This window comes from Oryx dammah, unplaced genomic scaffold (assembly GCF_014754425.2).
Source record: "Oryx dammah isolate SB20612 unplaced genomic scaffold, SCBI_Odam_1.1 HiC_scaffold_14, whole genome shotgun sequence".
In the NCBI taxonomy this organism is placed as follows: domain Eukaryota; kingdom Metazoa; phylum Chordata; class Mammalia; order Artiodactyla; family Bovidae; genus Oryx; species Oryx dammah.
This window is the reverse complement of record NW_024070198.1, coordinates 8,662,539-8,686,962: the sequence shown is the minus strand read 5'-3', so window position 1 is coordinate 8,686,962 and position 24,424 is coordinate 8,662,539. Positions and strand designations below refer to the sequence as shown.

The 24,424-nt window shown below is 36.1% G+C and overlaps 1 protein-coding gene across 2 annotated transcripts in view; it reads right to left on the bottom strand.

Moving 5' to 3' along the window:
- MINPP1 (multiple inositol-polyphosphate phosphatase 1) overlaps positions 1-24,424 on the bottom strand; it is a 37,136-nt gene that overhangs the window by 11,955 nt on the left and 757 nt on the right. The window contains exons 2-4 of one of the 2 annotated variants that reach the window (XM_040254690.1): positions 21,413-21,610; positions 17,365-17,462; positions 12,761-12,894 (exon numbers count right to left, since the gene is read on the bottom strand). In XM_040254690.1, coding sequence (XP_040110624.1) covers positions 12,761-12,894; positions 17,365-17,462; positions 21,413-21,610 — 430 coding nt within the window. The remainder of the gene's footprint in view (positions 1-12,760; positions 12,895-17,364; positions 17,463-21,412; positions 21,611-24,424) is intronic. The other variant, XM_040254691.1, reaches the window with a different exon arrangement.

Here is a 24,424-nt window from a genome sequence, read left to right as displayed (position 1 = left end):
GGTTATAGTGTGTGTGTGTGCGCCAATGGGTTTCAGTGTGTGTGTGTATGCCAATGGGTTACAGTGTGTGTGTGTGTGTGTGCCAATGGGTTATAGTGTGTGTGTGTGTGTGTGTGTGTGCGTGCACGCCAATGGGTTACAGTGTGTGTGTGTGTGCCAATGGGTTACAGTGTGTGCGTGTGTGTGTGTATGCCAATGGGTTACAGTGTGTGTGTGTGTGTGTGTATGCGCGCCAATGGGTTATAGTGTGTGTGTGTGTGCCAATGGGTTTCAGTGTGTGTGTGTGTGCCAATGGGTTTCAGTGTGTGTGTGTGTGTGTGCACGCGTCTGCGTGCACACTTCTCAATTCATTCAGTTCCTAATGTAAGGCCACATAATTTTGTCAGAAAATTGCAGAGAGCATAAAGACTGCTACATTCCATTCTACCTGTGGTCCCATATAGTTTTCTTTGTATCATATGGCCATTCAGTAAACAGAGTTGTGAGGTTCAGGATGCCATGACAGAAAGAACTAGCTTTTTACCTGTAACTAAAAACTGCAGTCTTTTGGTAAGAAGATGTAAAATTTTTTTAAAGGAGGAACTGCCAAGGCAATCAGTAATGACATGTATTCAATACTCACTGCATCTATAGTTTTATAATTATTGGGGCCATGAAACCATTTGAAAATCTAAAGGAATGAGATTTCATCCCAGAGAAATGCTCAAACCCATAAAAACCTGAATACAGTTTTGGAAGTTCAGACTCTACACATCCTAAGAATCGCTCTGCTGTATATTACAGTCTGACGTCCTGAGGAGCAGGGCATCTATAATCCTGTTCCAAACTAGCTCTTATCTCCTGCATCACGTGTGTTTCAGAGAAGTCTGATAATTTTGTCCTAATGAGCTCTACATTTAAAATGTCTAAATAGATTAATTTACATTTTAAATTTATACTCAACACCAAATTAAGGAAAATGCAGGTAGTTTATAATTTGCTGTGAACATTTCTATTTTTCTTGAATCGTGTAGTTTCTGTTCTTTACATTCTGACTGCATACTCCAATCCTCCAACAGAGACTTCTATTAGTCAGTCACATCTCTCATATTAACTATATTCCTGACTTGTAATGCTATTCTTTAGAACTTGCAACACAATGTCTCAAAAAAAAAAAAAAAAAAGAACAAAAGGCATCTAATGTACCTTTAATTCTGCCCTATCCCTCTGATAAAAATGCATTAAATCTGAGATATCACATTTTCCAAAAAGTGACAAAACCACTTTTAACAGAGGTTCATTTTAGCTTTAAAAATTAAAAACACTAGAAAATGTAAACTATCAATACAAATACAAGAAAACAAAGGAATAACTTACATGAATTATATGCAGAAATACACAGTTGGAATTCTAATATTTTAGGGTTGAGGAATCTGGTCATGACTTCTCATTTTAGAAACAGGGAAAGGACAAGTGAATTACCTAATGTCATCTAGCAAGTAAGACTGCAGTTCTCCAAATTTCAGCCCTCTTTTTACTTACGTAAGTTGGTAAGGAGATTTTATTAAATCTTCCATTAAAAAGGAAAGTTAAATTGAAGTCTAAAATTACGTTGTTAAATGAGGTTTGATAACTATGCATGTATACATGTGTTCAAAGTAGATAAAAGACCCAGGAAAAAGTTGAACCAGAAAAACAACTAATAATTGCATGTTTTCTCCTAAATGTACTCCGCTTAGGTTTTTCTAAGCTCTTAGTTCATGTTTCACACTCAAGTAATGTTACACAAAGTGTATTTTTAAACATGACCTGAGAATATCAAATAGAGCTTTAGACTCATGTAATTCCCACAATTATGCAAGTGCACAAATAAGCAACATGAACTGCCAGAGATATGAGATGCTCTGGGAAGAAAATTACAAGGAAAAAGAATTTAATCCTATTTTACATCTGATTGAACCATCAGCTCCAATGTGGCATTTGGAAAAGTATCAAATTTGACATTTTAACACAAATATAGAATGAAATGATTCAAGTGTAAAGTTTTTTCTCAAGAAAAATACATAGAAATAACTTTTGCTTTCATCCAAGATGTAGTAACAGGGAATGGATTTACCTTCCTGCCTTAAACTACTATAAAGCTAGACAAAAGATATGAAAAGGCAGTTTCCAGATATTCAACAACAGTGAGAGTAAGAGTGAGTGGAGGCAAATCCCCACAGCTCTCCCATCTTAACTGCCTAGTTTCCAGGCTGCGGCACAGGGCACGGGAACCCAGAATACATCAATCTTCCTGAGAAGATGAGATAGAACTGGAAATTCATTGAGGCCCAAATGACTAGAATTTACAGGCTAGCATACCAGAGAAGAGAGATGTGCAGTGACTCCTCTCAAGATTTCAGCTAGTACTGATCAAATCATTGTCTGTGAGAAAACTATCCAAATCCAGGCAAAAAGCACTGAACACAAAGAATAGGAAAGAATCCCCAAAGCTAACACAAGGCCAGAAATAGTTTGTGTTCACACAAGCCATTACAGGAAAATCTCAAAATACACAGGGTACCAAATAGATGCTCAGGAGGAATTGACTCAAAAGTGTTGCAAAATTAGCCCATAAAAGACATTATTATAAAAACAGAAAAGGCAAACCACAGTTTAGGAGAATATACTTGTAAAGTATAAATCTGAGAAAAACTCTGTATCTAGAATATACTTTAAAGAACTCTTAAAGCAACAATAATAAAAATGATAAATAACCCAATTAAAAAATGGCAAAAGATTTGAACACTTAACCAAAGTAAACACAAGGATGGTAACTAACCTCAGTAGCACTAGTTACATGGCTGTTAGCATAACTGGTATTATCCTGAGCCCTTAACAGTTTTTCCCGTCTCTGCCAGGGCTGTAATGTGTAGTACTGAATCACTTCTCAGATAATCACGATGGTATAATCACTCACCGAGAGCCAGACATCCTGGAATGTGAAGTCAAGTGGGCCTTAGGAAGTATCACTAAGAACAAAGCTAGTGGAGGTGATGTTATTCCAGTGGAGCTATTTCAAATCCTGAAAGATGATGCTGTGAAAGTGCTGCACTCAACATGCCAGCAAATTTAAACTCAGCAGTGGCCACAGGACTGGATAAAGGTCAGTTTTCATTCCAATCCCAAAGAAGGGCAATGCCGAAGAATGCTCAAACTACCGCACAATCGCACTCATCTCACACGCTAGTAAAGTAATGCTCAAAATTCTCCAAGCCAGGCTTCAGCAATACTTGAACCGTGAACTTCCTGATGTTCAAGCTGGTTTCAGAAAAGGCAGAGGAACCAGAGTTCAAATTGCCAACATCTGCTGGATCATGGAAAAAGCAAGAGAGTTCCAGAAAAACATCTATTTCTGCTTTGTTGACTATGCCAAAGCCTTTGACTGTGTGGATCACAAGAAACTGTGGAAAATTCTGAAAGAGATGGGAATACCAGACCACCTGACCTGCCTCTTGAGAAACCTGTATGCAGGTCAGGAAGCAACAGTTAAAACTGGACATGGGACAACAGAGTGGTTCCAAATAGGAAAAGGGGTACATCAAGGCTGTATATTGTCACCCTGCTTATTTAACTTCTTTGCAGAGTACATCATGAGAAATGTTGGGCTGGAAGAAACACAAGCTGGAATCAAGATTGCTGGGAGAAATATCAAGAACCTCAGATATGCAGATGACACCACCCTTATGGCAGAAAGTGAAGAAGAACTAAAGAGCCTTTTGATGAAAGTGAAAAAGGAGAGTGAAAAAACTGGCTTAAGCTCAACATTCAGAAAACGAAGATCATGGCATCTGGTCCCATCACTTCATGGGAAATAGATGGGGAAACAGTGGAAACAGAGTCAGACTTTATTTTTCTGGGCTCCAAAATCACTGCAGAGGGTGACTGCAGCCATGAAATTAAAAGACACTTACCCCTTGGAAGGAAAGTTATGACCAACCTAGACAGCATATTAAAAAGCAGAGACATTACTTTGTTGACCTTTGTCAACAAAGCTCCGTCTAGTCAAGGCTATGGTTTTTCCAGTGATCATGTATGGATGTGAGAGTTGGACTATAAAGAAAGCTGAGTGCAGAAGAATTGATGCTTTTGAACTGTGGTGTTGGAGAAGACTCTCGAGAGTCCCTTGGACTGCAAGGAGATCCAACCAGTTCATCCTAAAAGAGATCAGTCCTGGGTGTTCATTGGAAGGACTGATCTTGAGCTGAAACTCCAATACTTTGGCCACCTGATGCGAAGAACTGACTCAGTGGAAAAGACCTTGATGCTGGGAAAGATTGAGGACAGGAAGAGAAGGGGGCGAAAGAGGATGAGATGGCTGGATGGCATCATCAACTCAATGGAAATGAGTTTGAGCAAACTCCAGGAGACAGTGAAGGACAGTGAAGCCTGGCGTGCTGCAGTTCATAGAGATGCAAAGAGTCAGACATGACTGAGTGACTGAACAACAAGTAAAATACTAAATGAAACGGAATAAATGACTGATACCATCGCAGCGCTCCAGATCCGGGCTCTGAAAGGCTTCCCTCATAGCTCAGTCGGTAAAGAATCTGCCTGCAATGCGGGAGACCTGGGTTTGATCCCTGGGTCGGGAAGATCCTCTGGAGAAGGAAATGGCAATCCACTCCAGTATTCTTGCCTGGAGAATCCCATGGACAGAGGAGCCTGGTGGGCTACAGTCCATGGGGCCAAAAGAGTCAGACACGACTTAGTGACTAAACCACGAAACCACTCAAAACACAAATGAATCTTATAACCATTACGCTACGTGAAAGAAGCCAAACCCCTAAAAAAGTACACATACATCCCATAAGGTTCCATCATATAAAATTCTAGAAAATACAAAATAATCTACAGTGACAGAAAGCAGATCAGTGGATCAGCCTGGGAATGAGGGGTGGGAACTATATTAGAAAGAGTCACAAAGAAATGTTTGCATGCAATGAGTACTTCATTATCTTGATTATGGTGATAGTATCATGGCTGTATAAATAGGTAAAAACTTATCAAGTTGTATACTTTAAATATGTGCTGTTTATTTCACATCAATTATACTTCATAAAGTTAAGTGTTAAGGGTTGATATGACCAACCTCAAAGACTCCTGCTCCCATAAAGGCTTTACCAACCCCCAACGGTTCAAATCAATTCTTCAGTATTGTTTTTTACCCGATTTAGTGCTGTTATTATAGATATGCTCCTAAATAGGACATGAGTGCCTTGAGACAATAATTTAAATGTCTTCATCTTTGTATATACCTTCCATTGCCTAATATTTTGATAGAACAGTTCATAAAAAATACAAATATAAAATATTCTGTTAAAACATTATTATTATACCACACTGGTGTGTGATATTAGTAGGGGAGGAGGCTATGTCTGTGAGGGAAGGGATAGACTATGGGAACTTTGTATTTCCACCCATTTTTGTTGTAAACCTAAAAGTGCTCTAAAAAATAAAGCCTATTAGTTTTGGGGTTTTAAAACCCATTATTCTCTATAATTAGCTGTATTGAATTTGAGTAGAAGTAAAACTAAAATCAGGGAAGCACTTAGGAGGTAACTGCTAAAATAAAAAAAGAGAGACAATATTAGTTTGAGTTGAGGTGGAAGCAGTGGGGGTGAAAAAAAGTAAAAGAACTTGATGTGAAGAAAATACAACAACGACAAAATACCACATTATGGTGAGTAGATGTAGAAGGTGAGGGAGACAGAGTCAAGAATAACACATAGGTTTGCGGCTTAGATGCCTAGGAGGATAAATGACTACAGAACTGTGGATATTCCTTCATTATACACTAAGCACCAACTGCATCACAGGCATGCTCTAGGCACTGAGGACAGACCAGGGAAATAAAGTTCTAGCCATCACAGACCTACAGTCCACTGAAAGTCAAAACATGTCTTTCCAAAAGACAAATGGACAGTTGAATTTGAATTCAAAGCATAGCCAGGCTAGTTATATTAACTTTTACCTTATTTTAGCCAGTATCTTTCAACAACTAGCACTAGAAGAGTCTGTGGTACCTAGTTAAACTCATGGAACAATAACTTCAGAACAGTAACAAGTTCTGAGAATTTAGAATCTGCATACACTTCTAAGAACTTCAAAAGACAAAGCTCACTCGTTACAATGGACTAAGTAATCACTTGGTGCCACTATACTTTTATTTCAATACTGCCATCTTAGGTTAACACGTGGAACTACACAATCTTAAAAAGCCATACCCTATTCAATAGTGAATGAAAAGGTTGAAAAAAGATTAATGAGAGCTATTTAATGACTGCAACATATATTTACAATAATTAATTTGCATATCTGAGAGTATCCCTGACAAAATGGAAGATCTCACGAGGTAAGTAATTACATAGTTTGGAATATAAACCTTTCTTTGAAAAAGCAGGAAGTGACTTACTGAATCTCAATTAAAAATAAAAATATATTAACAGACAATGGGGAATGGGAAAGTAGAATAAAATGTAGATAAATCTTACTTATTCAAGTTTAACCTGCTTTTCTAACCACAGCTGTTTAAACAGCAATAGCTGTTCAAATTTGCTTAAATACTAAAGTTACTGGTTTTAACTTTAATCCCATGACTGTAGTGATCGTTTAAGAAGGAAAATAAGGTTAAGATCCTAATAAGTGTCAAGGACCATGGATCTGGAGGACTGGTTATATTTAACCAAAATTTTGATACTTATCAATTAACATTATTTACAATCTCCAATTGTTCTGTGAAGTAAAATCACACTATTAGAATTATGTTGAAAAGTATTCAGAAACATTGAAGAATATCTTTGATTTAACATTACTATAATAAGATAACAACAAAAAAAGATCACAACCTGTGTACACAGTACCATCTCAATACGGGGTGGAGGAGGGATGGAGAAAGCAAAAATAGCCTCAGAACTCTAGAAATGAGTGAAGACATTTCTTCAGATAATATTAAGGATAAATATTGTTTCTGTATATATGTATACAAATACATATATAAACATACTCACTTAGTATAAACTCTAAATGCAAATACAAAAAAGTCATGAAGTAAAAATAATATTTTGATAAAACAGTTCATAAAAAATATAAAATATTCTGTTAAAACATTATTATTATACCACACTGGTGTGTGATATTAGTGGGGGAGGAGGCTATGTCTGTGAGGGAAGGGATAGACTATGGGAACTTTGTATTTCCACCCATTTTTGTTGTAAACCTACAAGTGCTCTAAAAAACAAAGTCTATTAGTTTTGGGGTTTTAAAACCTATTATTCTCTCTGTACTGAGCATATTCTCTCTGTACTGAGCATATATTGGTTTTCTTGAGAAGTATCCTAAATTTTGGCACTGCTAATAAAACTGGTTAGTATCACTCTGTTTTCCGGAAAGCAATCTGACAGAAGTCTCTAAATTCAATTTTTCCCTTTACCTGTTTAAGATTTCATCTTGATGCAGTTAAACAAATTTTAAAATCCCTAATCAGTCTTTTAGTATAGAGAAAACCAGTACCTGAAAAGTATCTGCCAGTTTCTTCACAATAAGAGGAGGCAGTGGCCAAAAAAATTTTGTCTTACAAGGTCAAATTCCCCTTCCTTTCACTTTTGTACTGTTTTACCCAGTCTCCTGCATTGTAGGCAGATTCTTTCCCAACTGAACCATGAGGGAATAACCATACTGTTTTACAATCTTACATAAATAGCTATATCACAACCCATGGCTTTTTTATACATTTCTATTTTCTCTATACTGTTAACAGTCGCAAGTGCAATGACTTTATCCAGCTCATATGATACTGCCTGACACATATCACAGTAGATGTTTAAAATACTGTTGAATGAACCTTCTTTTCAATTCACAAATACAAGAGTAATCCTCCAAAAGGAGTAAAAACGTTTTCTATCTTGCTGATGGACAGGGAATTAATTTACCGAATGAGCTCAAGAACATGAAAATATGAAGAGGTTAAGTACTAGAAAGTATTTGTTTCTAATATTCGAATAATCATGGCAGCAGGGGGAGGAAAGGTATGTGGATGTCTGACAAAGATATTAAGGACATGTTTTGACCAGAGAGCTCTCACATACCGTAATAATACCATATCTGTATCCTACATTATACTAAATGTTTTAATAGAAATTATCTCACTTGATTAACAACCCTGTGAGGACAATAATTCTCCTTTTCAGAAGTGAGGAATCTGCAGCATCAATAAAGTAGAACCAGGACTCAAAACCAAATCTAAGCATCTGCCTACTACATCCCATGGCTTCTCTATTACCGCATCTCATTCAACAAGACATCCATGACATGAAAATTAGTCTCATTAGCATCTGAGTAGATAAAAAAACACAACTAGCTGTTACCTAACATAATGGAATAGTCAGTCCATTGCAATTTTTTTTGCCCGGTATACTTCACTTGTGGGTAAGATAAGCAAAGCATAGCAAAATAAATTAAACATGGAATTTCATTTTAATATAAGTCACATATAAGGTGTATGTTCAAAAAGACTCTCTTTAAACAATTTTACTTTCCCACAAAAAATGCATAAGGTTTCCAACTGCTCCACATCTTATCAACACTTAAGAAAATTTAAAAAATTTTTTTCTTATTTCAGCCAGTGAATAGGAAAAGCACTTTTAGTCCTTTCCTCCTATATTTCTCGTTTCCTCTCACATTCCTAATGTTTCTGACCCTTCTGGTTACCATATGTGCAGGGTTTTTCCCACACTAGGCAATACTCTGTGACACCAGATGGCTGTTCTACGCATTATCTCCCACAGGCTACGGGCTCAGTCCCACGAGACTGCCCCCTACTGCAGGTGCCAACTGTAAGTAGTAGGTCTTCACCTAGGTCACCCACAACTTCTATCCAATATGGCTACAGATAGAAGGCTCTCATGATCCCCTTAGGTTTAATTTGCTAGAGTGGCTCACAGAAGTCTGGAAAATACTTATTTGCACTTACCAGTTTACTATAAAAGGGTATGATAAAAGGCACAGATGAACATCCAGATGGAAAAGGTGTACAGGGAAAGGTAAGTGGGAAGGAGCACAGAGCTTCCATGTCCTCTCCAGACATGCCTCTTTCTCAACTCCTCTACTTGTTCACCACCCCAGAAGTCCCGTGAACCTCACAGGCATGACTGATCATTAACTCCATTTCCAGCCCTTCTCCCTTCTCAAGAGAACTGTAGGGAACGGTGGTGGTGTTTGGGGGAAGGGGGAGGATGAGACTGAAAATTCCAAGCTTCTAATCATGGCTTGTTATTTCCAGTTAACAGCCATCATCCTGGAGCCATCCAGTCATCTCATTAGAACAAAAGACACTCTTACCACCTGAGACAGTACAATGGTTTCAGGAGCCCAATGTCAAGAACCTGGGGCAGAGACCAACATATATATTTTTTCTCTTATTTTACAGCCAACTTAGGGGTATTAGTGGTATTTCATTGTGATTTTGGAGAAGGCAATGGCAACCCACTCCAGTACTCTTGCCTGGAAAATAACATGGATGGAGGAGCCTGGCAGACTGCAGTCCATGGGGTTGCTAAGAGTCAGACATGACTGAGTGACTTCACTTTCACTTTTCATTTTCACGCACTGGAGAAGGAAATGGCAACCCACTCCACTGTTCTTGCCTGGAGAATCCCAGGGAAGGGGGAGCCTGGTGGGCTGCCATCTATGGGGTCGCACAGAGTTGGACACAACTGAAGCAACTTAGCAGCAGCAGCATTATGATTTTAATATCTAATGATATTATCAAATAGTTTATTAGTATCTTTTCACATGCTTATTTGCCATCCATATATCTTTCTTTAGTAAAGTATCTGTTCAAATTTTTGCCCCTTTTCAAAACTGGATTATGTGTCACCTGATTATCAGTGAGATATAACTTTTTTTATATATTTTGGATTCAAATCCTTAATCCCATGTATATGGTTTACAACTATTTTCTCCAAGTCTATTGCTTGTCTTCTCAGTTTCCAAATAGTGCTTTTTAAAGCACAGAGATTTTTAATTTTGATGAAGTTCATTTCAATTTTTTTAAATGGATTATGCATTTGTTTCTGTATCTAAGAAATCACTGCCTAATCCAAGATGGTGAAGACTTCCTACTATGTTTTCTTCTAAGAGCTTCATAGTTTTAGCTTTTAAATCCAGGTCATTGATCCTACATTTTGTTTGTTTCTTTTTTAAAATTGTAGTACAACTATACTAGTTTCAAGTGTATAACAGTGATTCAATATTTTTAAAGATTATACTCTAAATTATTACAAAATAATGGCTATGTTTTCCTGTGCTGCACAATATATCCTTGCTGCTTGATTCTACATTTTCTTCTAGAAGTTTTCTAATTCTAGATTTTATACAACTCTATAATCCATTTTCCTGTATCATGTGGGGAACGGTCTGAGTGTCATTTTTTTTTAACATATGGGTATCCAACTGTTCCAGCACCATTTGTTGAAAGGACACCAATACATTACCTTGGCATCTATGCAAAAAACTGACCATATATATATCAGAATGTATTTCTTGACTTGATTATATTGATCCATTTGTTTATGGCTACAATTTTATAATAAGTTTTAAAGTCAGGTATTTATTAAGTCCTTTTGCTTTTTCAAAATTGTTTTAGCTCTTCTAGATCCTCTGCATTTCTGTATAGATTTTAGAATAAGCTTCTCAATTTCTACAAAGAGATCCACTGCAATTATGACAGGGATTGCAGTCAGTCTACAGATGATCAATCTGAATCTTCCAATCTATAAAGATAGTATATCTCTGGATTTATTTGGGTTATCTTTAATTTCTCTCTGTAATGCTTTGTAGTTTTCAGTGTACAGAAACGCTCATTTTTAAAATACCAACAATAAATTTCTTACTTAAGCTTTGAATCTGGTAACAAGTTGTAACAGCAAATTTTGCGGAAGTTATTTAAGAATCTTTAAACACAATTTTAAGTTTGCCATACCTCACATTCATCAATGAGATAAACATTAAATAATGAAAAAACAGCAAAGATCTGTTATCTCATAAAGTTTAAGGGTTTTAAAACATTCATAAAACCAAGTAGGAAAGAAATTAATACCTATCTCAAAGAGAGAACTTGCCTTGACTATTTCATTTCTGCTGCCAAAAAAGTGTTTGGTTGCAGAAACTAGGTACAGCTCTTTCTCCACTTATGGTGGGGTTACACCTCAATAAACACTTCATTAAACTGAAAACATCCAGTCAGAAACCTACCAAACATCATAGCTTAACCTTTTGCTGTTGTTCAATTGCTCAGTCGTGTCTGACTCTTTGTGACCGCATGAACTGCAGCACCCCAGGCTTCCCTGTCCTGCTATTTCCTGGAATTTGCTCAAATCTACCCTACTTTAAATGTGTTCAAAATGCTATGATTAGCCTACAGTTGAGCAGAATTACCTAATGCCTACTTTATAATAAAGTGCTGAATATTTCACATTAAACACTGTACTGAAAGTGAAATACAGCATGGCTGTATGGGTCTAAAATGCTTTTAAGAATATTGGCAGTGTTTTGCTTGTGACTGAGTTACTGACGGAGATGCAGCTGACTGAGAGCTGCAGCAGACTGCCGACGCCCAGCAGTATGAGAGAGCATCATACTGCAGAGAGCCAGCCTGGGAAAAGTGCAGCTTCTACTGAATGTGTATCATTTTTGCACCATCATAAAGTCAAAAACTTTTAAGTGGAACCATCATCATAAATCATGAATTAGGAACCACGTATACTAAATCTGGTTTTATTCCCTAACTCCCATCTAACCCAAGGAAATTTCACAAACTAAAGTCATCCACACACACACACACAATTTCTCTCTATATCTATATGTATATAAAACTTAATACCACAAACTCAATCATATGTACCATCTTCAGTCTTTCTGTCACAATCTTTTACTACAAGGTTTTCATTTCCAACTGTGAATATAAAAGCTTTCATGGAGTCATATTTGTCCAACAGTTTAGATTCTATCAAAGGTTCAAATTATGAAAAGTATTTTTAAACTTTGAGAAGTATGACTGTTAAAGAGACTTTTTGATGAGAAACTCTCATTTAAAATAAAAACTTAGAAAAATTCATACCAGAAATCATGTACAATTTTACTATTTAAAATATAGCATAAATTAGAAACTACCCAAACGCTCAGTGACAAGATGATATAAACTACGGTATTTCTTTACTGAATAATGAACATTACTGAATACTGTACTCTAGTAAAAATGAGTAAACTATAGTATATGTAACAACATGATAAATATTATAAACGTAATATTGGAGGGGGAAAGAAACAATCCCAAAACACAGTAAGCATATGTCTCTAAGCAAAACTAATCATGTCACTTGGGCACGGATACATTCATAATAAAAAAAATTTTACAGAGACTATGGAATAATATGAACCAAATGGGGAATAGTCTGCAAAGGGGATAGGAAGTAAATAGGGCCAGGGGAGACTGGAAAATGAAACCACGGAGAAGTACATAAATAGATAAATGCAAATTATTACTAATGTTCCAGTTCTTGGGTTGCATGGAGGGTGTACATGCTTTATAACTTACATAGGTCATCTAATTCTTTTGTAAGTATAATTATTTTTTAAAAACATAAAAGCAAAATCTATTTTTAAGAATCACCCATTATAAAACATTTTCCAGAAGCTTAATTGGGCTTTAATCCTGTTTTTAAAAGTTTTTAAAAGTTTTTACCGTTGTCTCTGTTTAACTGCTTTGTCCAAGTGCTGAAAGATGTCCTGAAACAGGGTGCAGCTGGATCGACTGTTAATAGTATACCCATATCCTCTTTTCCAATATTGTTTCAGATCATTTAAATATTCTAAAACCTAAAAATAAAAATTTCAAAAATCATTACATTTTTATTACTATAACAGATTTTCTGATTTAATAATGATCTCTCATAAAAGGTTACATTGTTTAATCACTATTCTACAAAAAGTACAGGAGAATCTTAGTGGTTACAAAGTTTTTATTTACCATTTCAAGTATTTAAGGGTGAGACCCAGAGATTTATGCTGAGACACAAACCTGAATGAGAATGTAGAGACTGACATGCAAGAGCAAGTCAGTGGTATTCACAGCCAACAATCCAGGCATCCTTGACAGTTCAGAAGAGTGGGATAAAGACAGGTGTGTGCCTCCCTTCTCTTCTAAAATTATATTAAGATGATAGCAAAGATAGATACAGAAAAAAGAAAACATACATAGAAAAATATTCATTATAGCACAGAAAGTTGCTCACAGTGAGTCAGGAATTTTATAGAATTTTAGGAAGGTAGAAACCAGATAGAAAAGGAGTTACTTTGGTTCAAGTAACCAAAAAGAGTAATAAAAATAGCAATAAAAGTAGACTAAGATTATGGAAAATTGGTACTAGAAGGAAAGTATTAATATATTAAAACATTCTAAAGGATAAACTGGCAAAAGACACTTCTCTAAGACCTATTAATTCCATTTATTATAATAATCATAGAGGAACATGAGAGACAATGTACAAGAATATCTTAGAATAGCAATGCTTATAGGAACCAAAAAAAAAAAAAATCCTGGAAATACCTAAACTTCATTAAGAGGTAGATAATTAAACTATAATATACACATACTATGGATACTATAAGATTATTTATAGATCTACATGAACTGATGTGGAAAGATCTCCAAGACATAATGCTGAATGAGAAGAGCTGGTTAAGAATAACAAATACTTCTTGGCCTCACCACAGGCAAATCAGACCACTAACTACTGTTAAAGTGTGCAAGCATGCTCAGTTGCTTGGTCATGTCCGACTCTTTGTGACCCTACGGACTGTAGCCCACCAAGCTCCTCTGTCCGTGGGATTATCTCAGCAAGAATACTGGAGAGGCTGCTTCATCTCCCAGGGGGTCTTCTCTGCCTGGGGGTCAAACCTGTGTCTCCTCCGGCTCCTGCACTGCCAGGTGGATTCTTTACCACGGAGCCACCTGGGAAGCCCACCTCGGTGTGATGGGGCAATACCAGGCCTTTCTGAACCTGTCATGGCCAGAGTATTCTTACCCTGCTGGACTTTTTTTATGTAACCCAGTGTATGTTGTTTAACCATTGTTGGTAATGAGAAAAGAGCAAGATGGAGGGAAGGATGGGACACAGATACATAAAGAAGATGGTCATATGTGAGCCAGTGAGAAAGGCCTGGAACAGATCCTTCTCTTACAGCTCTCAGAGGAGACCAGTCCTGCTGATATCTTAAGTGTGGACTAGTAGTGGAATATATCAATCTTCTTTTTTCATTTTCCTGCGAAGTAATCGAAAGCTATAATTTATGCAGTTATTTTCAATGTTTGGAGCCTTATGCCTTTCATAGATCTATTTAAAATGCTGGATCTCTTTCATTTTGAGTTTTGAAATCTTGGACACATTCCATAATTTAGTTGAGATTTACTGCATTATCTGCTCAGAGTTCCAGCACCTCCTCAGAATTGTGCAAAGTCCTCAAAAATGCCCTTAGCACACAGACACTGTTCAATAAATGCCAGTTGTTTTGTGAATTTCTGTATTTTTGTAAAAGACATTTGTTAAATGAAAAAAGTAGAAAAAATACAGTACAATACCATTTACTACCAAAATACACACATACGTTAAAAGATTGAGAAGTACTCATCAAACTGACAAGAATGGTAGATTTTCTGTGGAGAGCTCTTAACTTGGAGTCGGTGATTAAGGTAGCCTTTATCTGAATGTTAAAACTTGTATTCATGTATCATTTGATCTAACACCAGAAGTAGAGGATAAAAAGTTGCAATCCAAAAGAGGTATAGGAGAAGACTATGTAGCTGTTATGAGCCATTCCCAGAAAAGTCCCTAAGGAAATTAAGTGCTAGCTGTAAGTTTAAAAGCAAGAGCAAGGACAGTGCCATGTACTAAACACAAAGCTCAACAAAGACTAGAAATGAAAGTGAAGTCGCTCAGTCACGTCCAACTCTTTGCGATCCCGTGGACTCTAGCCTACAAGGCTCCTCTCGCCATGGGATTCTCCAGGCAAGAATACTGGAGTGGGTTGCTAAAGAGGTAATTAAATAAAGAAGTTAACAAAAGGACAAACTAAAAATCTGTTTAATGAAAATAAAAAGAATTAGACAAAGTTTTGCCAAATCTTTTCAAGAAATGAAAAATAGTATCAGAAATGAAAAAGAAGGGGTACTCTGAAACTGACACAGGGAAAAGAATGTCAGGCAGAATGCAGCAGTCTTGCTGAGTCAAGGAGTCAGTACTCAGAGTTTAGTAAGTCTGAAGTGACTGGAATTAGCAGGTTAGAGGAGAGAGGAAGAAACTACACAGAAAAAGAACTCCAAAAATCATGGAGGTGCCGGGGGTGGGGGGGGGGATCCCCTTGATTATGTTGCTAATGTTATGGGATTTGTAAGCTGATCAATTGCAGAGCTAGCACAAGGCTAAGAGATATTCACGTTCCAAGCAGCTTAAGTAGAGAGTTTCCACAGACACCAAGAGATCCAGAATTTCAATCTGGACGCCAAAGGGTCATACTTTAATAGTAAAGACATGTGTATAAGTAAATTCTTGTGTCGGAGTTTTGTAAGGTCAGGTCTAGAGTATGAAACTCAGGAAGAATGAAGCTTCAAGAGGATGAAACTGATCCACAAGTAACTTAATTGCAGGAGAAAACAAAATTCAACACTTAAAAGACAAAATCCAGGTATTCAACACTGTAACGTTCACAGTGTCCATTATCTAATAAATAATTACTAGAAATACATGAAGAAATAAAAAACATAACATTAACTAGGAGAAAAATCAGTCAATAAAAGAATCTATCATAAGAAAAAAGGAATACAAGCACAATTCAATACTAGAAAATGTACTAATGTAATTAACTATGCTAGAAGATTAAAGAAGAAAAATAATCATCTTCCTAGATGCCAGAAATTCAGCACATCCTTAATTTTAAACACAATAAACAAATAGAAAGTTTTAGTAGACAAGAAACAGAAATTTCCTTAACTTGGTTAGGGTAACTACTGATGACTATGCCAAACATATTTTATAATGAAAAACTGAACATGCTCTTAACTAGAAAATATAAAGATATATCTGCTCTCTTCTCTCAGAAATCACTCTAAAAAACAAGAATCAGAAAGAGAAAGGCAAATGCTCCTTTCAAAGAGATTAGAAATCCTCTGTACCCTGAGCCACCACCATAAATGAGGACAGACTGCCAAATGCAATAAAGATCAAACACAACATCTCAGATAAAACCAGCAGAAGACAGATCCTCAAAGCACATGGTAACTTGCAGACGCAAATCCAGCAACCCTGGCTTGAAACAATGACGTCTAACAGGAGCCTCCCTGGACAGTCTGTGACACCATTACAGAAAACACACTGACCATCCATCTCTACATGAAGTGTTCTACAAAGAATCTCAGAGAAAAACTCTAAACTGTAAGGAACACTACTTATCGCTGAACCAACAGGCTCATCCCTATTGGCCACTTGAGAAGTAAAAGCTGAACTCATTGCAAAGATGAGTAATTTAAAAAGTGCTAGTGTCTATACAAACATACCAATTAAAAACAAGACAGCTACACAGATAAAACAGCCAGAAAAAAAGCCCCCTCACCCTAGAAATTCTACAGAGCAGACGAAAACTATAATTAAATATAGTATCATGAATTCTAAAGACTTAAGAAAATAAAATAATCATTTAAAAAAGAGAGTACAAAACGAGAAAAAAAAAGATGTGGGAAGAAGCCTAAAGATAGGTTTCCAGATAGGTTCCAGATATATACTGGAACAGCTCCAAAAATAGTTTGGCTTCAACAAAGAAGCCATATGAACGAAGAGGAAAGAAAGGGAATACCAGCTAGGCAGGCAGAAACTGTAGATGAATTACTGCCATCACCAGGTAGAGCACAGAACTCAATATATTATGAAAATTTTATAAAAGAATAGGTATTGGAAATCCATTCATCCTCTCTGAACTTTGCAAATCCATTCACCCTATAAAAAGAAGAATTGAGATTATATTAGCTCTACAATCCTTTATGGCAGTAAAATTTGATGATGGGTTAAGTAGGTTTTTAAACGGGTTTAATCACAATGAAGAATGTTTCCCAGAGTTTTATGAACACAAACTATTTACAAACAGACAGGTCCTATCTGAACAATTAATCTTTGTTAAGAAAATTATGAGATAGTCCAAGACACTTAATGTTCCCTACTCTTTTCTGAAAAGCTGCTTCAAATAACAACAATGAAAACCATGCAAAGAAGGCAAAGAAACTCCAAAAGTAATACATACCTTTGCATCATCTATGTCAAAAACATCACACCAAGGAGATTTAACACCTTTAATTGCCAGGTCAAAGGAACAGGTGAAAAAAGCTACCTGAATTAAATCTGAGAAAAAAAAAAGAGTAAAATTTGTGGGTTACTATTTGTGCAGTTTTCCAAAGGCTGAATATCTGTAGAATGTCAAGGACTTACTACATAAAACATAGTTTGATTCTGTTAATTTTAGAGGGTTGGAAGAAGGGAGATAAAGTTATAAAAGGTTTTAATCCCCAACTTGAAAATTAGCAGTAACAAGGGACATTTATTGAACAGTTCTTTAAACTACACAACAATTTACTTTATAACTATTAAGAAGAAAGTACAGAGAAGGATATAAAAAAACAGAGAAGAAAAAGGGCAGAGTAAGTGAGGAGTTAGGAGGAAGGTGAAACAAAGGGTCAAGAAGGATTGAAAGAGGGAAAAATCATACTATGAGACCTGACTCTGCCACTAATTATCTTGGGTAACTCATTCTAGGCTCCCTGGATCTCAACACAAAATAGGCAAAACATTTATCCTTTTGTTAAGCAATAGTAAAGAATATATAATTAATATATCTATAACACATAAAGGGTACCCATGTTCAATGAGAAAAAATAGAATAATCCAACAGAACATGGCCAAGGTTTATAAAGAGGCAATTCACAGTAGGAATGAAATAACTAATAAACAAATGAAAGGATGTTCAGCCTTACAAGTAACCAAAGAAACACAAAATAAAGCTAGATATCATTTTTCGTTAATCAAATTGGTAAAAGTCAAAAAGACTAATAATATCCACTATTGGATGAATTAGGGGAAATGAGCATTCTCATATATTGCTGACATAAGTTCTTCTACTCTTTCAGAGAACAATTTGGTAGTAATTGGTAGTAATGTCAAATGTAAAATATTCATGCTCCTTAATCCAATAAGTCTACCTATATTTATCTTATAAACTCTCAAGTGCAAAAAGCAGACTATAAGGATGTTCACTGTTGCATTTATTTGAGAGAGTTAAAAACTAAGAAATACTTCAGTAGAAAAGTAATTTCCTATACAAAGAATCTGGACTGTATTAGCTTCAGCCTCTCTGACCAGTAAAACTTAATGATGGGGTAAATAACTTTTAACTAGTATTGACCTAAAAATGTATCATATATATTTTTGAAATAACACAATTTAAAAAAAATTACACAGCTACATTCTAAATAAGAATAAATTACAAAAAATACATCCAACTTCACCTTTCTATGTAAAAAAAAAAAAAGGTATTTAAATAGCTAACGTATTTTTGAGCAGCTACTCTGTGCCAGGTACTGTGTTAATGCTTTGCATGAATAAATCTAATATAATCCTTCCAATAATCCTATGAGGCAGGTACAATTCCTGTATCTGTTTTACACAGAAAGAAACCATGACATAGTTATTAAGGAACTTGTGATGTATAAAGATCAGAGAGTTATTCAAAAATATAACAAAGTCAAGAATCAAATGCAAACAGTCCAATTCCAGAACCCATGATTTTAACCATTATGCTAATACTACCTCCAAAAAGTTGCTCTCACCCAATCAGTAAAACACAAATTTGTTGTTGTTTTCAGTTGCTAAGTTGTGTCTTATTCTTCTGTAACCCCACAGACCATAGCCCACCAGACTCTTCTGTCCATGGGATTCCCCAAGCAAGAACACTGGAGCAGGTTGCCATTTCCTTCTCCAGGGGATCTTCCCAACCCAGGGATCAAACTCATGTTTACTACATTGACAGGCAGATTCTTTACCAATGACCCACCAGAGAAGTCCAAAACACAAAAATCCTTGTCAATTCAGAGACTAGAAACAGTTTGTTTTTTTTTTTAATCTTAATCTTAAATGTCCACTAACAGAATAATGGCTAGATACTGGTAGTTATATAATGTAATTCTATACATAAGTGTAAATGTAGAACTAGAATTACATGCATTAAATAAAAAAATAAAAAGTTGAATTAAAATCAAATTTCAGACTGATATCATAGTTTGACATCATTCCTAGAAGTTTAAAAATCTGCAAATTATATCCCATTTAGGTACATAAATATAAACATTAAAAACCGGCATGGGATGACTTAAATGCTCAATTCATAACAAGAGTTACCTGTGGGGAGAAAAGGAAAGGAATGAAATCCTGGAGAGGGCCTAAGGACCCTCAATTTATCTAAAGCAACTAACTGAAGCATAATTTTAAAATCTGATCAAACTAAGTTGTGGGTATACAGATACTCATTATATTACCCTTTATTATTATCTATGTACTTGATTTCCCAAATAAGTAATTTTTAAAGCTCTGCAAATGACTCCAATGCATAGCCAGTTGAAGAAAGAGAAAAAAAAACTCAATTTTAAATGCTACTAGGCATCTTCATGTTCCTGACCCTTTGGCATTCCAGGTGGTGCAGTGGTAAAGAATCTGCCTGCCAAGGCAGGGACTGCAGGGGACTGGGGTTTGATTTCTGTCGGGAAAATCCCCTGGAGGAGGGCAGGGCAACCCACTCCAGTAATCCTGCCCAGAGAATTCCATGGACAGAAGAGCTCAGCGGGCTATAGTCCACGGTGTCACAAAGAGTCGGACACGACTGAGCATGCACTCACATAAAGCATTTAGACACCAGATCAACAGGTGCTAGTCTACTTAATTTGTTCCCAACATCTCCTACTTCTAGTCCTTGGAAATTTATGCACACTATAAAGAAATCACACTCTCTATATAGATTGGTCAGTATCTGCTGTGTGGATTACACATTCCTAGAAAACAGGGGAAATTTTTAAATTATTCTTCTTAATTTCTCATTGCTAGGTGAGCATGTATCCTGCTTTTCCACCTGCTCTCCCAGCACAATTATTAATAGTGTTTCCTTTTACCCAGGTGGCATGATAAATTGCAGCCAACCAATCCACTGCAACAGCTTATGACAGATATGTCTGTTCACTTTCTCAAAATCTCTAGGATAAAAGCCTCAAAGGGAAAATAAAAAATCACACTTCTTTTCTAAAACTTTATCCCTTTCAAACATTAACATCTACTTAAAAGCTAAAGAATTTTTTATATGATTTTCCATTTGTATTACTTTCAGTTCAGTTCAGTTCAGTCACTCAGCCATGTCCGACTCTGCAACCCCATGAATCGCAGCACGCCAGGCCTCCCTGTCCATCACCAACTCCTGGAGTTCACTCAGACTCACGTCCACTGAGTCGGTGATACCATCCAGCCATCTCATCCTCTGTCGTTCCCTTCTCCTCCTGCCCCCAATCCCTCCCAGCATCAGAGTCTTTTCCAATGAGTCAACTCTTCGCATGAGGTGGCCAAAGTACTGGAGTTTCAGCTTTAGCATCATTTCTTCCAAAGAACACCCAGGACTGATCTCCTTCAGAATGGACTGGTTGGATCTCCTCGCAGTCCAAGGGACTCTCAAGAGTCTTCTCCAACACCACAGTCCAAAAGACCACAGTCCAAAAACATCAATTCTTCGGCGCTCAGCTTTTTTCACAGTCCAACTCTCACATCCATACATGACTACTGGAAAAACGACAGCCTTGACTAGACGGACCTTAGTCGGCAAAGTAATGTCTCTGCTTTTGCATATGCTATCTAGGTTGGTCATAACTTTGCTTCCAAGGTGTAAGCGTCTTTTAATTTCATGGCTGCAATCACCATCTGCAGTGATTTTAGGAGATAATTCAGAAAAGATAATTCTGTTTTGTAAATAATGCTTGGGGTTGAAGCTTCATATAACTTTGCCCTCAAAAAAAAAAAAATCCAGTCTATATCAACAATTTTGTGTATTAACTTACATAAAACTCAAAGCAAAATCTGAACCTAAAAATAGTAACCATGAGAAATAAAATCTTCTTGACCTAGAATACATTATTTTCTCAATGTAAAATCAATTGTGGTCCTTTAAAAGGAATAGCTTTATGCTTCCGTATTTTTCCATATTTACAGTTTAAAAATCACTTAAATTATTTCAGAGTTCAAATGCAACATAACAGGCACATTACCTGCATTTAAGTTGTTGACTGGCACTTGCAAAATATCTGCAACTTTTTTTAAAATGTTCTGCATTTCTGGTCCAGTTTTGAAGGCTTCTACATGATAAAGAGCAGTAGCATTCCTTTCCACTTGAGTTAAAAACTTCTCACAATGATCAAAGAACCTCATTAATTTATCATTAATTCTTGGAGGTCCACACTCCATATCTGAAAGAAGAAAAAATACTGCGTGTATACATGTGTGTACATATATATATACACACACATATCCACTGATAGGAATGACAATTTCAAATTATTGAAAATTTTGTTTCAAGTATAAAAAGGAACACTAAAAACCTATTCACACCTCAACATATCTGAAATAAGTAAACACGCTGCTTATGAAAGACATGGAGCAAAACCATTTCCCACTTGTAAAGACTGTTAATTCATGAGAGGATGAAAGAAAGACGCTAAAAAAGACTAATGAAACAGAACATCAAAGGTAAAATAAAATGTTAAGCAATACTACACTATGAAATAAACTGAAATGAATAGTTTCTTAAAAAACTAAAAAATGATTTGACATGAATGTCGTAAGAAGTACAAAAATGTATTACATAGGTCCTGTTTCTATCAGGCATAGAAAATTTGAGAAATTAAACTAAAAATTAGCAAAGCTTCTAATAACAAGGTGAGAGAGAATTCAAGATAGACTCTGTTTTACTACTGTAATCCAAAGTCTAAATAAAGAGTATTTTATTTTCTCAGTTAACTTTCTCAAATCTGTGTTACTTTACAAAAAGACTGCTTTGGACAAAAACTATTGACAACAACACAAGATATATTAAAGTTTCAGGTATTATGTATTTCATTGTGCTAGATGTTTCTGATTTGGTTTATTTTCTAATTGGAGCTCCTACATAACTTTCCATTTATAATTTTATATGTTACATTATTTTCCCAATTAAGGAACAAATACATACTGGAAAAGCATTCATAATCATGCTCCAACTATTGGGGTGCCTTTTAAGTTTTCTCAGTCATATTTAAAATACACAGATTTTCAGTCATCATTTCTGCAAAAATTTACTATGACAAGAACACTAAGTACATCATATTGTTTCTGTAATTAAAATGAGAAAATTATGTCTTGTTATACCATTTTGTTTTGGATGTGTCTGTGAAAATATCTCTATGTATGTGTATGTATTCATTTCAAATCCTGAAATGAATAATTAAGCCCACTGAATTGGCAACTGGATTACAGTTCTTGAAAAACATCTTGACTAAGAAAATAAGTCATCTTTATCATCTTTTTCTGTGGCCTCAAAATTTCCTAAGTGGATCTGGATAATTCACCCCTGCTATTATCTAATAACTGCTGTTCTTTAAACAGAAACAAAGGCATTGTTCTGTTTCTGTAAGAATACAAAATCCAATTCAGTGGCTTCCCTCCAAAGCCCAGATGTACAAAACAGGCAAAACAATTGTCTGTAGATAATAATAATGCAGCTAAGCAAAAGGTTTAATCTCTGAGACTGAAAATGGTGAGGGGCAGCTTATCCTGAACTATTTTGACCCAGGGCTGGCAAAAGCTAATTCTCACAATGCCATTTAAGGGCAAAAATTCATTCATCCCAGAAGGTCCAGTAGTTCCTTTCTGGTATACACTAGTGTATACCAACATTCAGCTAATTTTAAAAAAATTGTGGGAAATTTTCACCCGTACTAATGGAAAAAAGTCTAGCTATTTAATTCAAAAGCACAATTCAACAGGTAACTAAACACCAGTCAGCAAAGTAAGTTACCCACAGAGCAGTAACGTGACAGTGTCAATGGAAGAACCTCTTGGAGATGGCTGAACAGCTGAAGAGAGGATGCTATTTGAGAAATGACAAACCAGTCTACTTCTAATTTATTTTTCACTTGGGCTTTTTAAAGCTAAATGATGCCTCACCTCAACTTTGACCTTAAGCTGATCAAGAAGTATTAACACTTGTTTATCTCTCTGGCACAAAAATGTCATATTTTCATGTTTTCATTCTTATTCTTAAGTTATAGGACAAATGGAAGTTGTACATATAGTGCAACGGTTAAGAGATCAAGTTCTAAATCATTTTCCCTGGGTCCATACCCAGTCGTCTGAAATTAGAAAAATTATTGTTTCTATGTCTCAGCCTCCTCACCTGTTAAGATGGGCAAAAATGCCATCAACTTCAGAGAGCTGTTGTAAAGATTATGTGAAATAAGTGTAAGGCATGCCTGGCACACAGCAAGCATTAAGTGTTTGCTATTATTATTGTTGTTGTCTATGACTATTAAAACAGTTTAAGGAAAAAAGCATCATTCCAGAGAAAACATAAGGCCTGGATTCTGGGCCTGACTCTTAGTCCTTAAACTAAGAAAGGACAATCAGCAAGGGATATTCTTGCGCTCAGCACCACGACCTGTGAAATAAGAGCAATGCCAAATGATCTCCCAAACTTTGCAAAAGCATAAGTAATGTAATAAATTAGTAAAGTACTGTGCTATGACCACGGACCACAGCTACAAAGAGAGTAATTCTACAGTACATGCAGCAAAAGAGAAAAAAGCCAGAGCGTTAAAGAAAATCTGAGAGCTGCTTCCTAAGATAGGTTGTAGTTCTAGAACTGATATCTGAAAAAGTTGTTAGTGAAAAAAATAAAACAAAATCCAAATAGTATCAGAGGTAAAGCCTGAGGGAAAAACTCATAGATTGTATTAAATTTTTTAAAAAAAAGGTGTGCCCAACTGTAGAACTCGCTGTCAGAGAGAGAGGAAAGGGACAAGGGTTGGTGCTCAGAGAGAGAAATTCATTTTGGGAATGGATGATCAAAAACTGCCCTGGCCTGTCTCCTTTACTACTGGATCCCCCAACGTCTACTACAGCTTCCTGTACGTAGAAGGTAACCAAACTCATCCCTGATGAAAGAATAAATGAACATTATGTATGAGAAGGGAGAGAGTCAAGTGCTGAACATCCCAAAGGATGGGCGCGGGGTGGGAGGAGAAGGA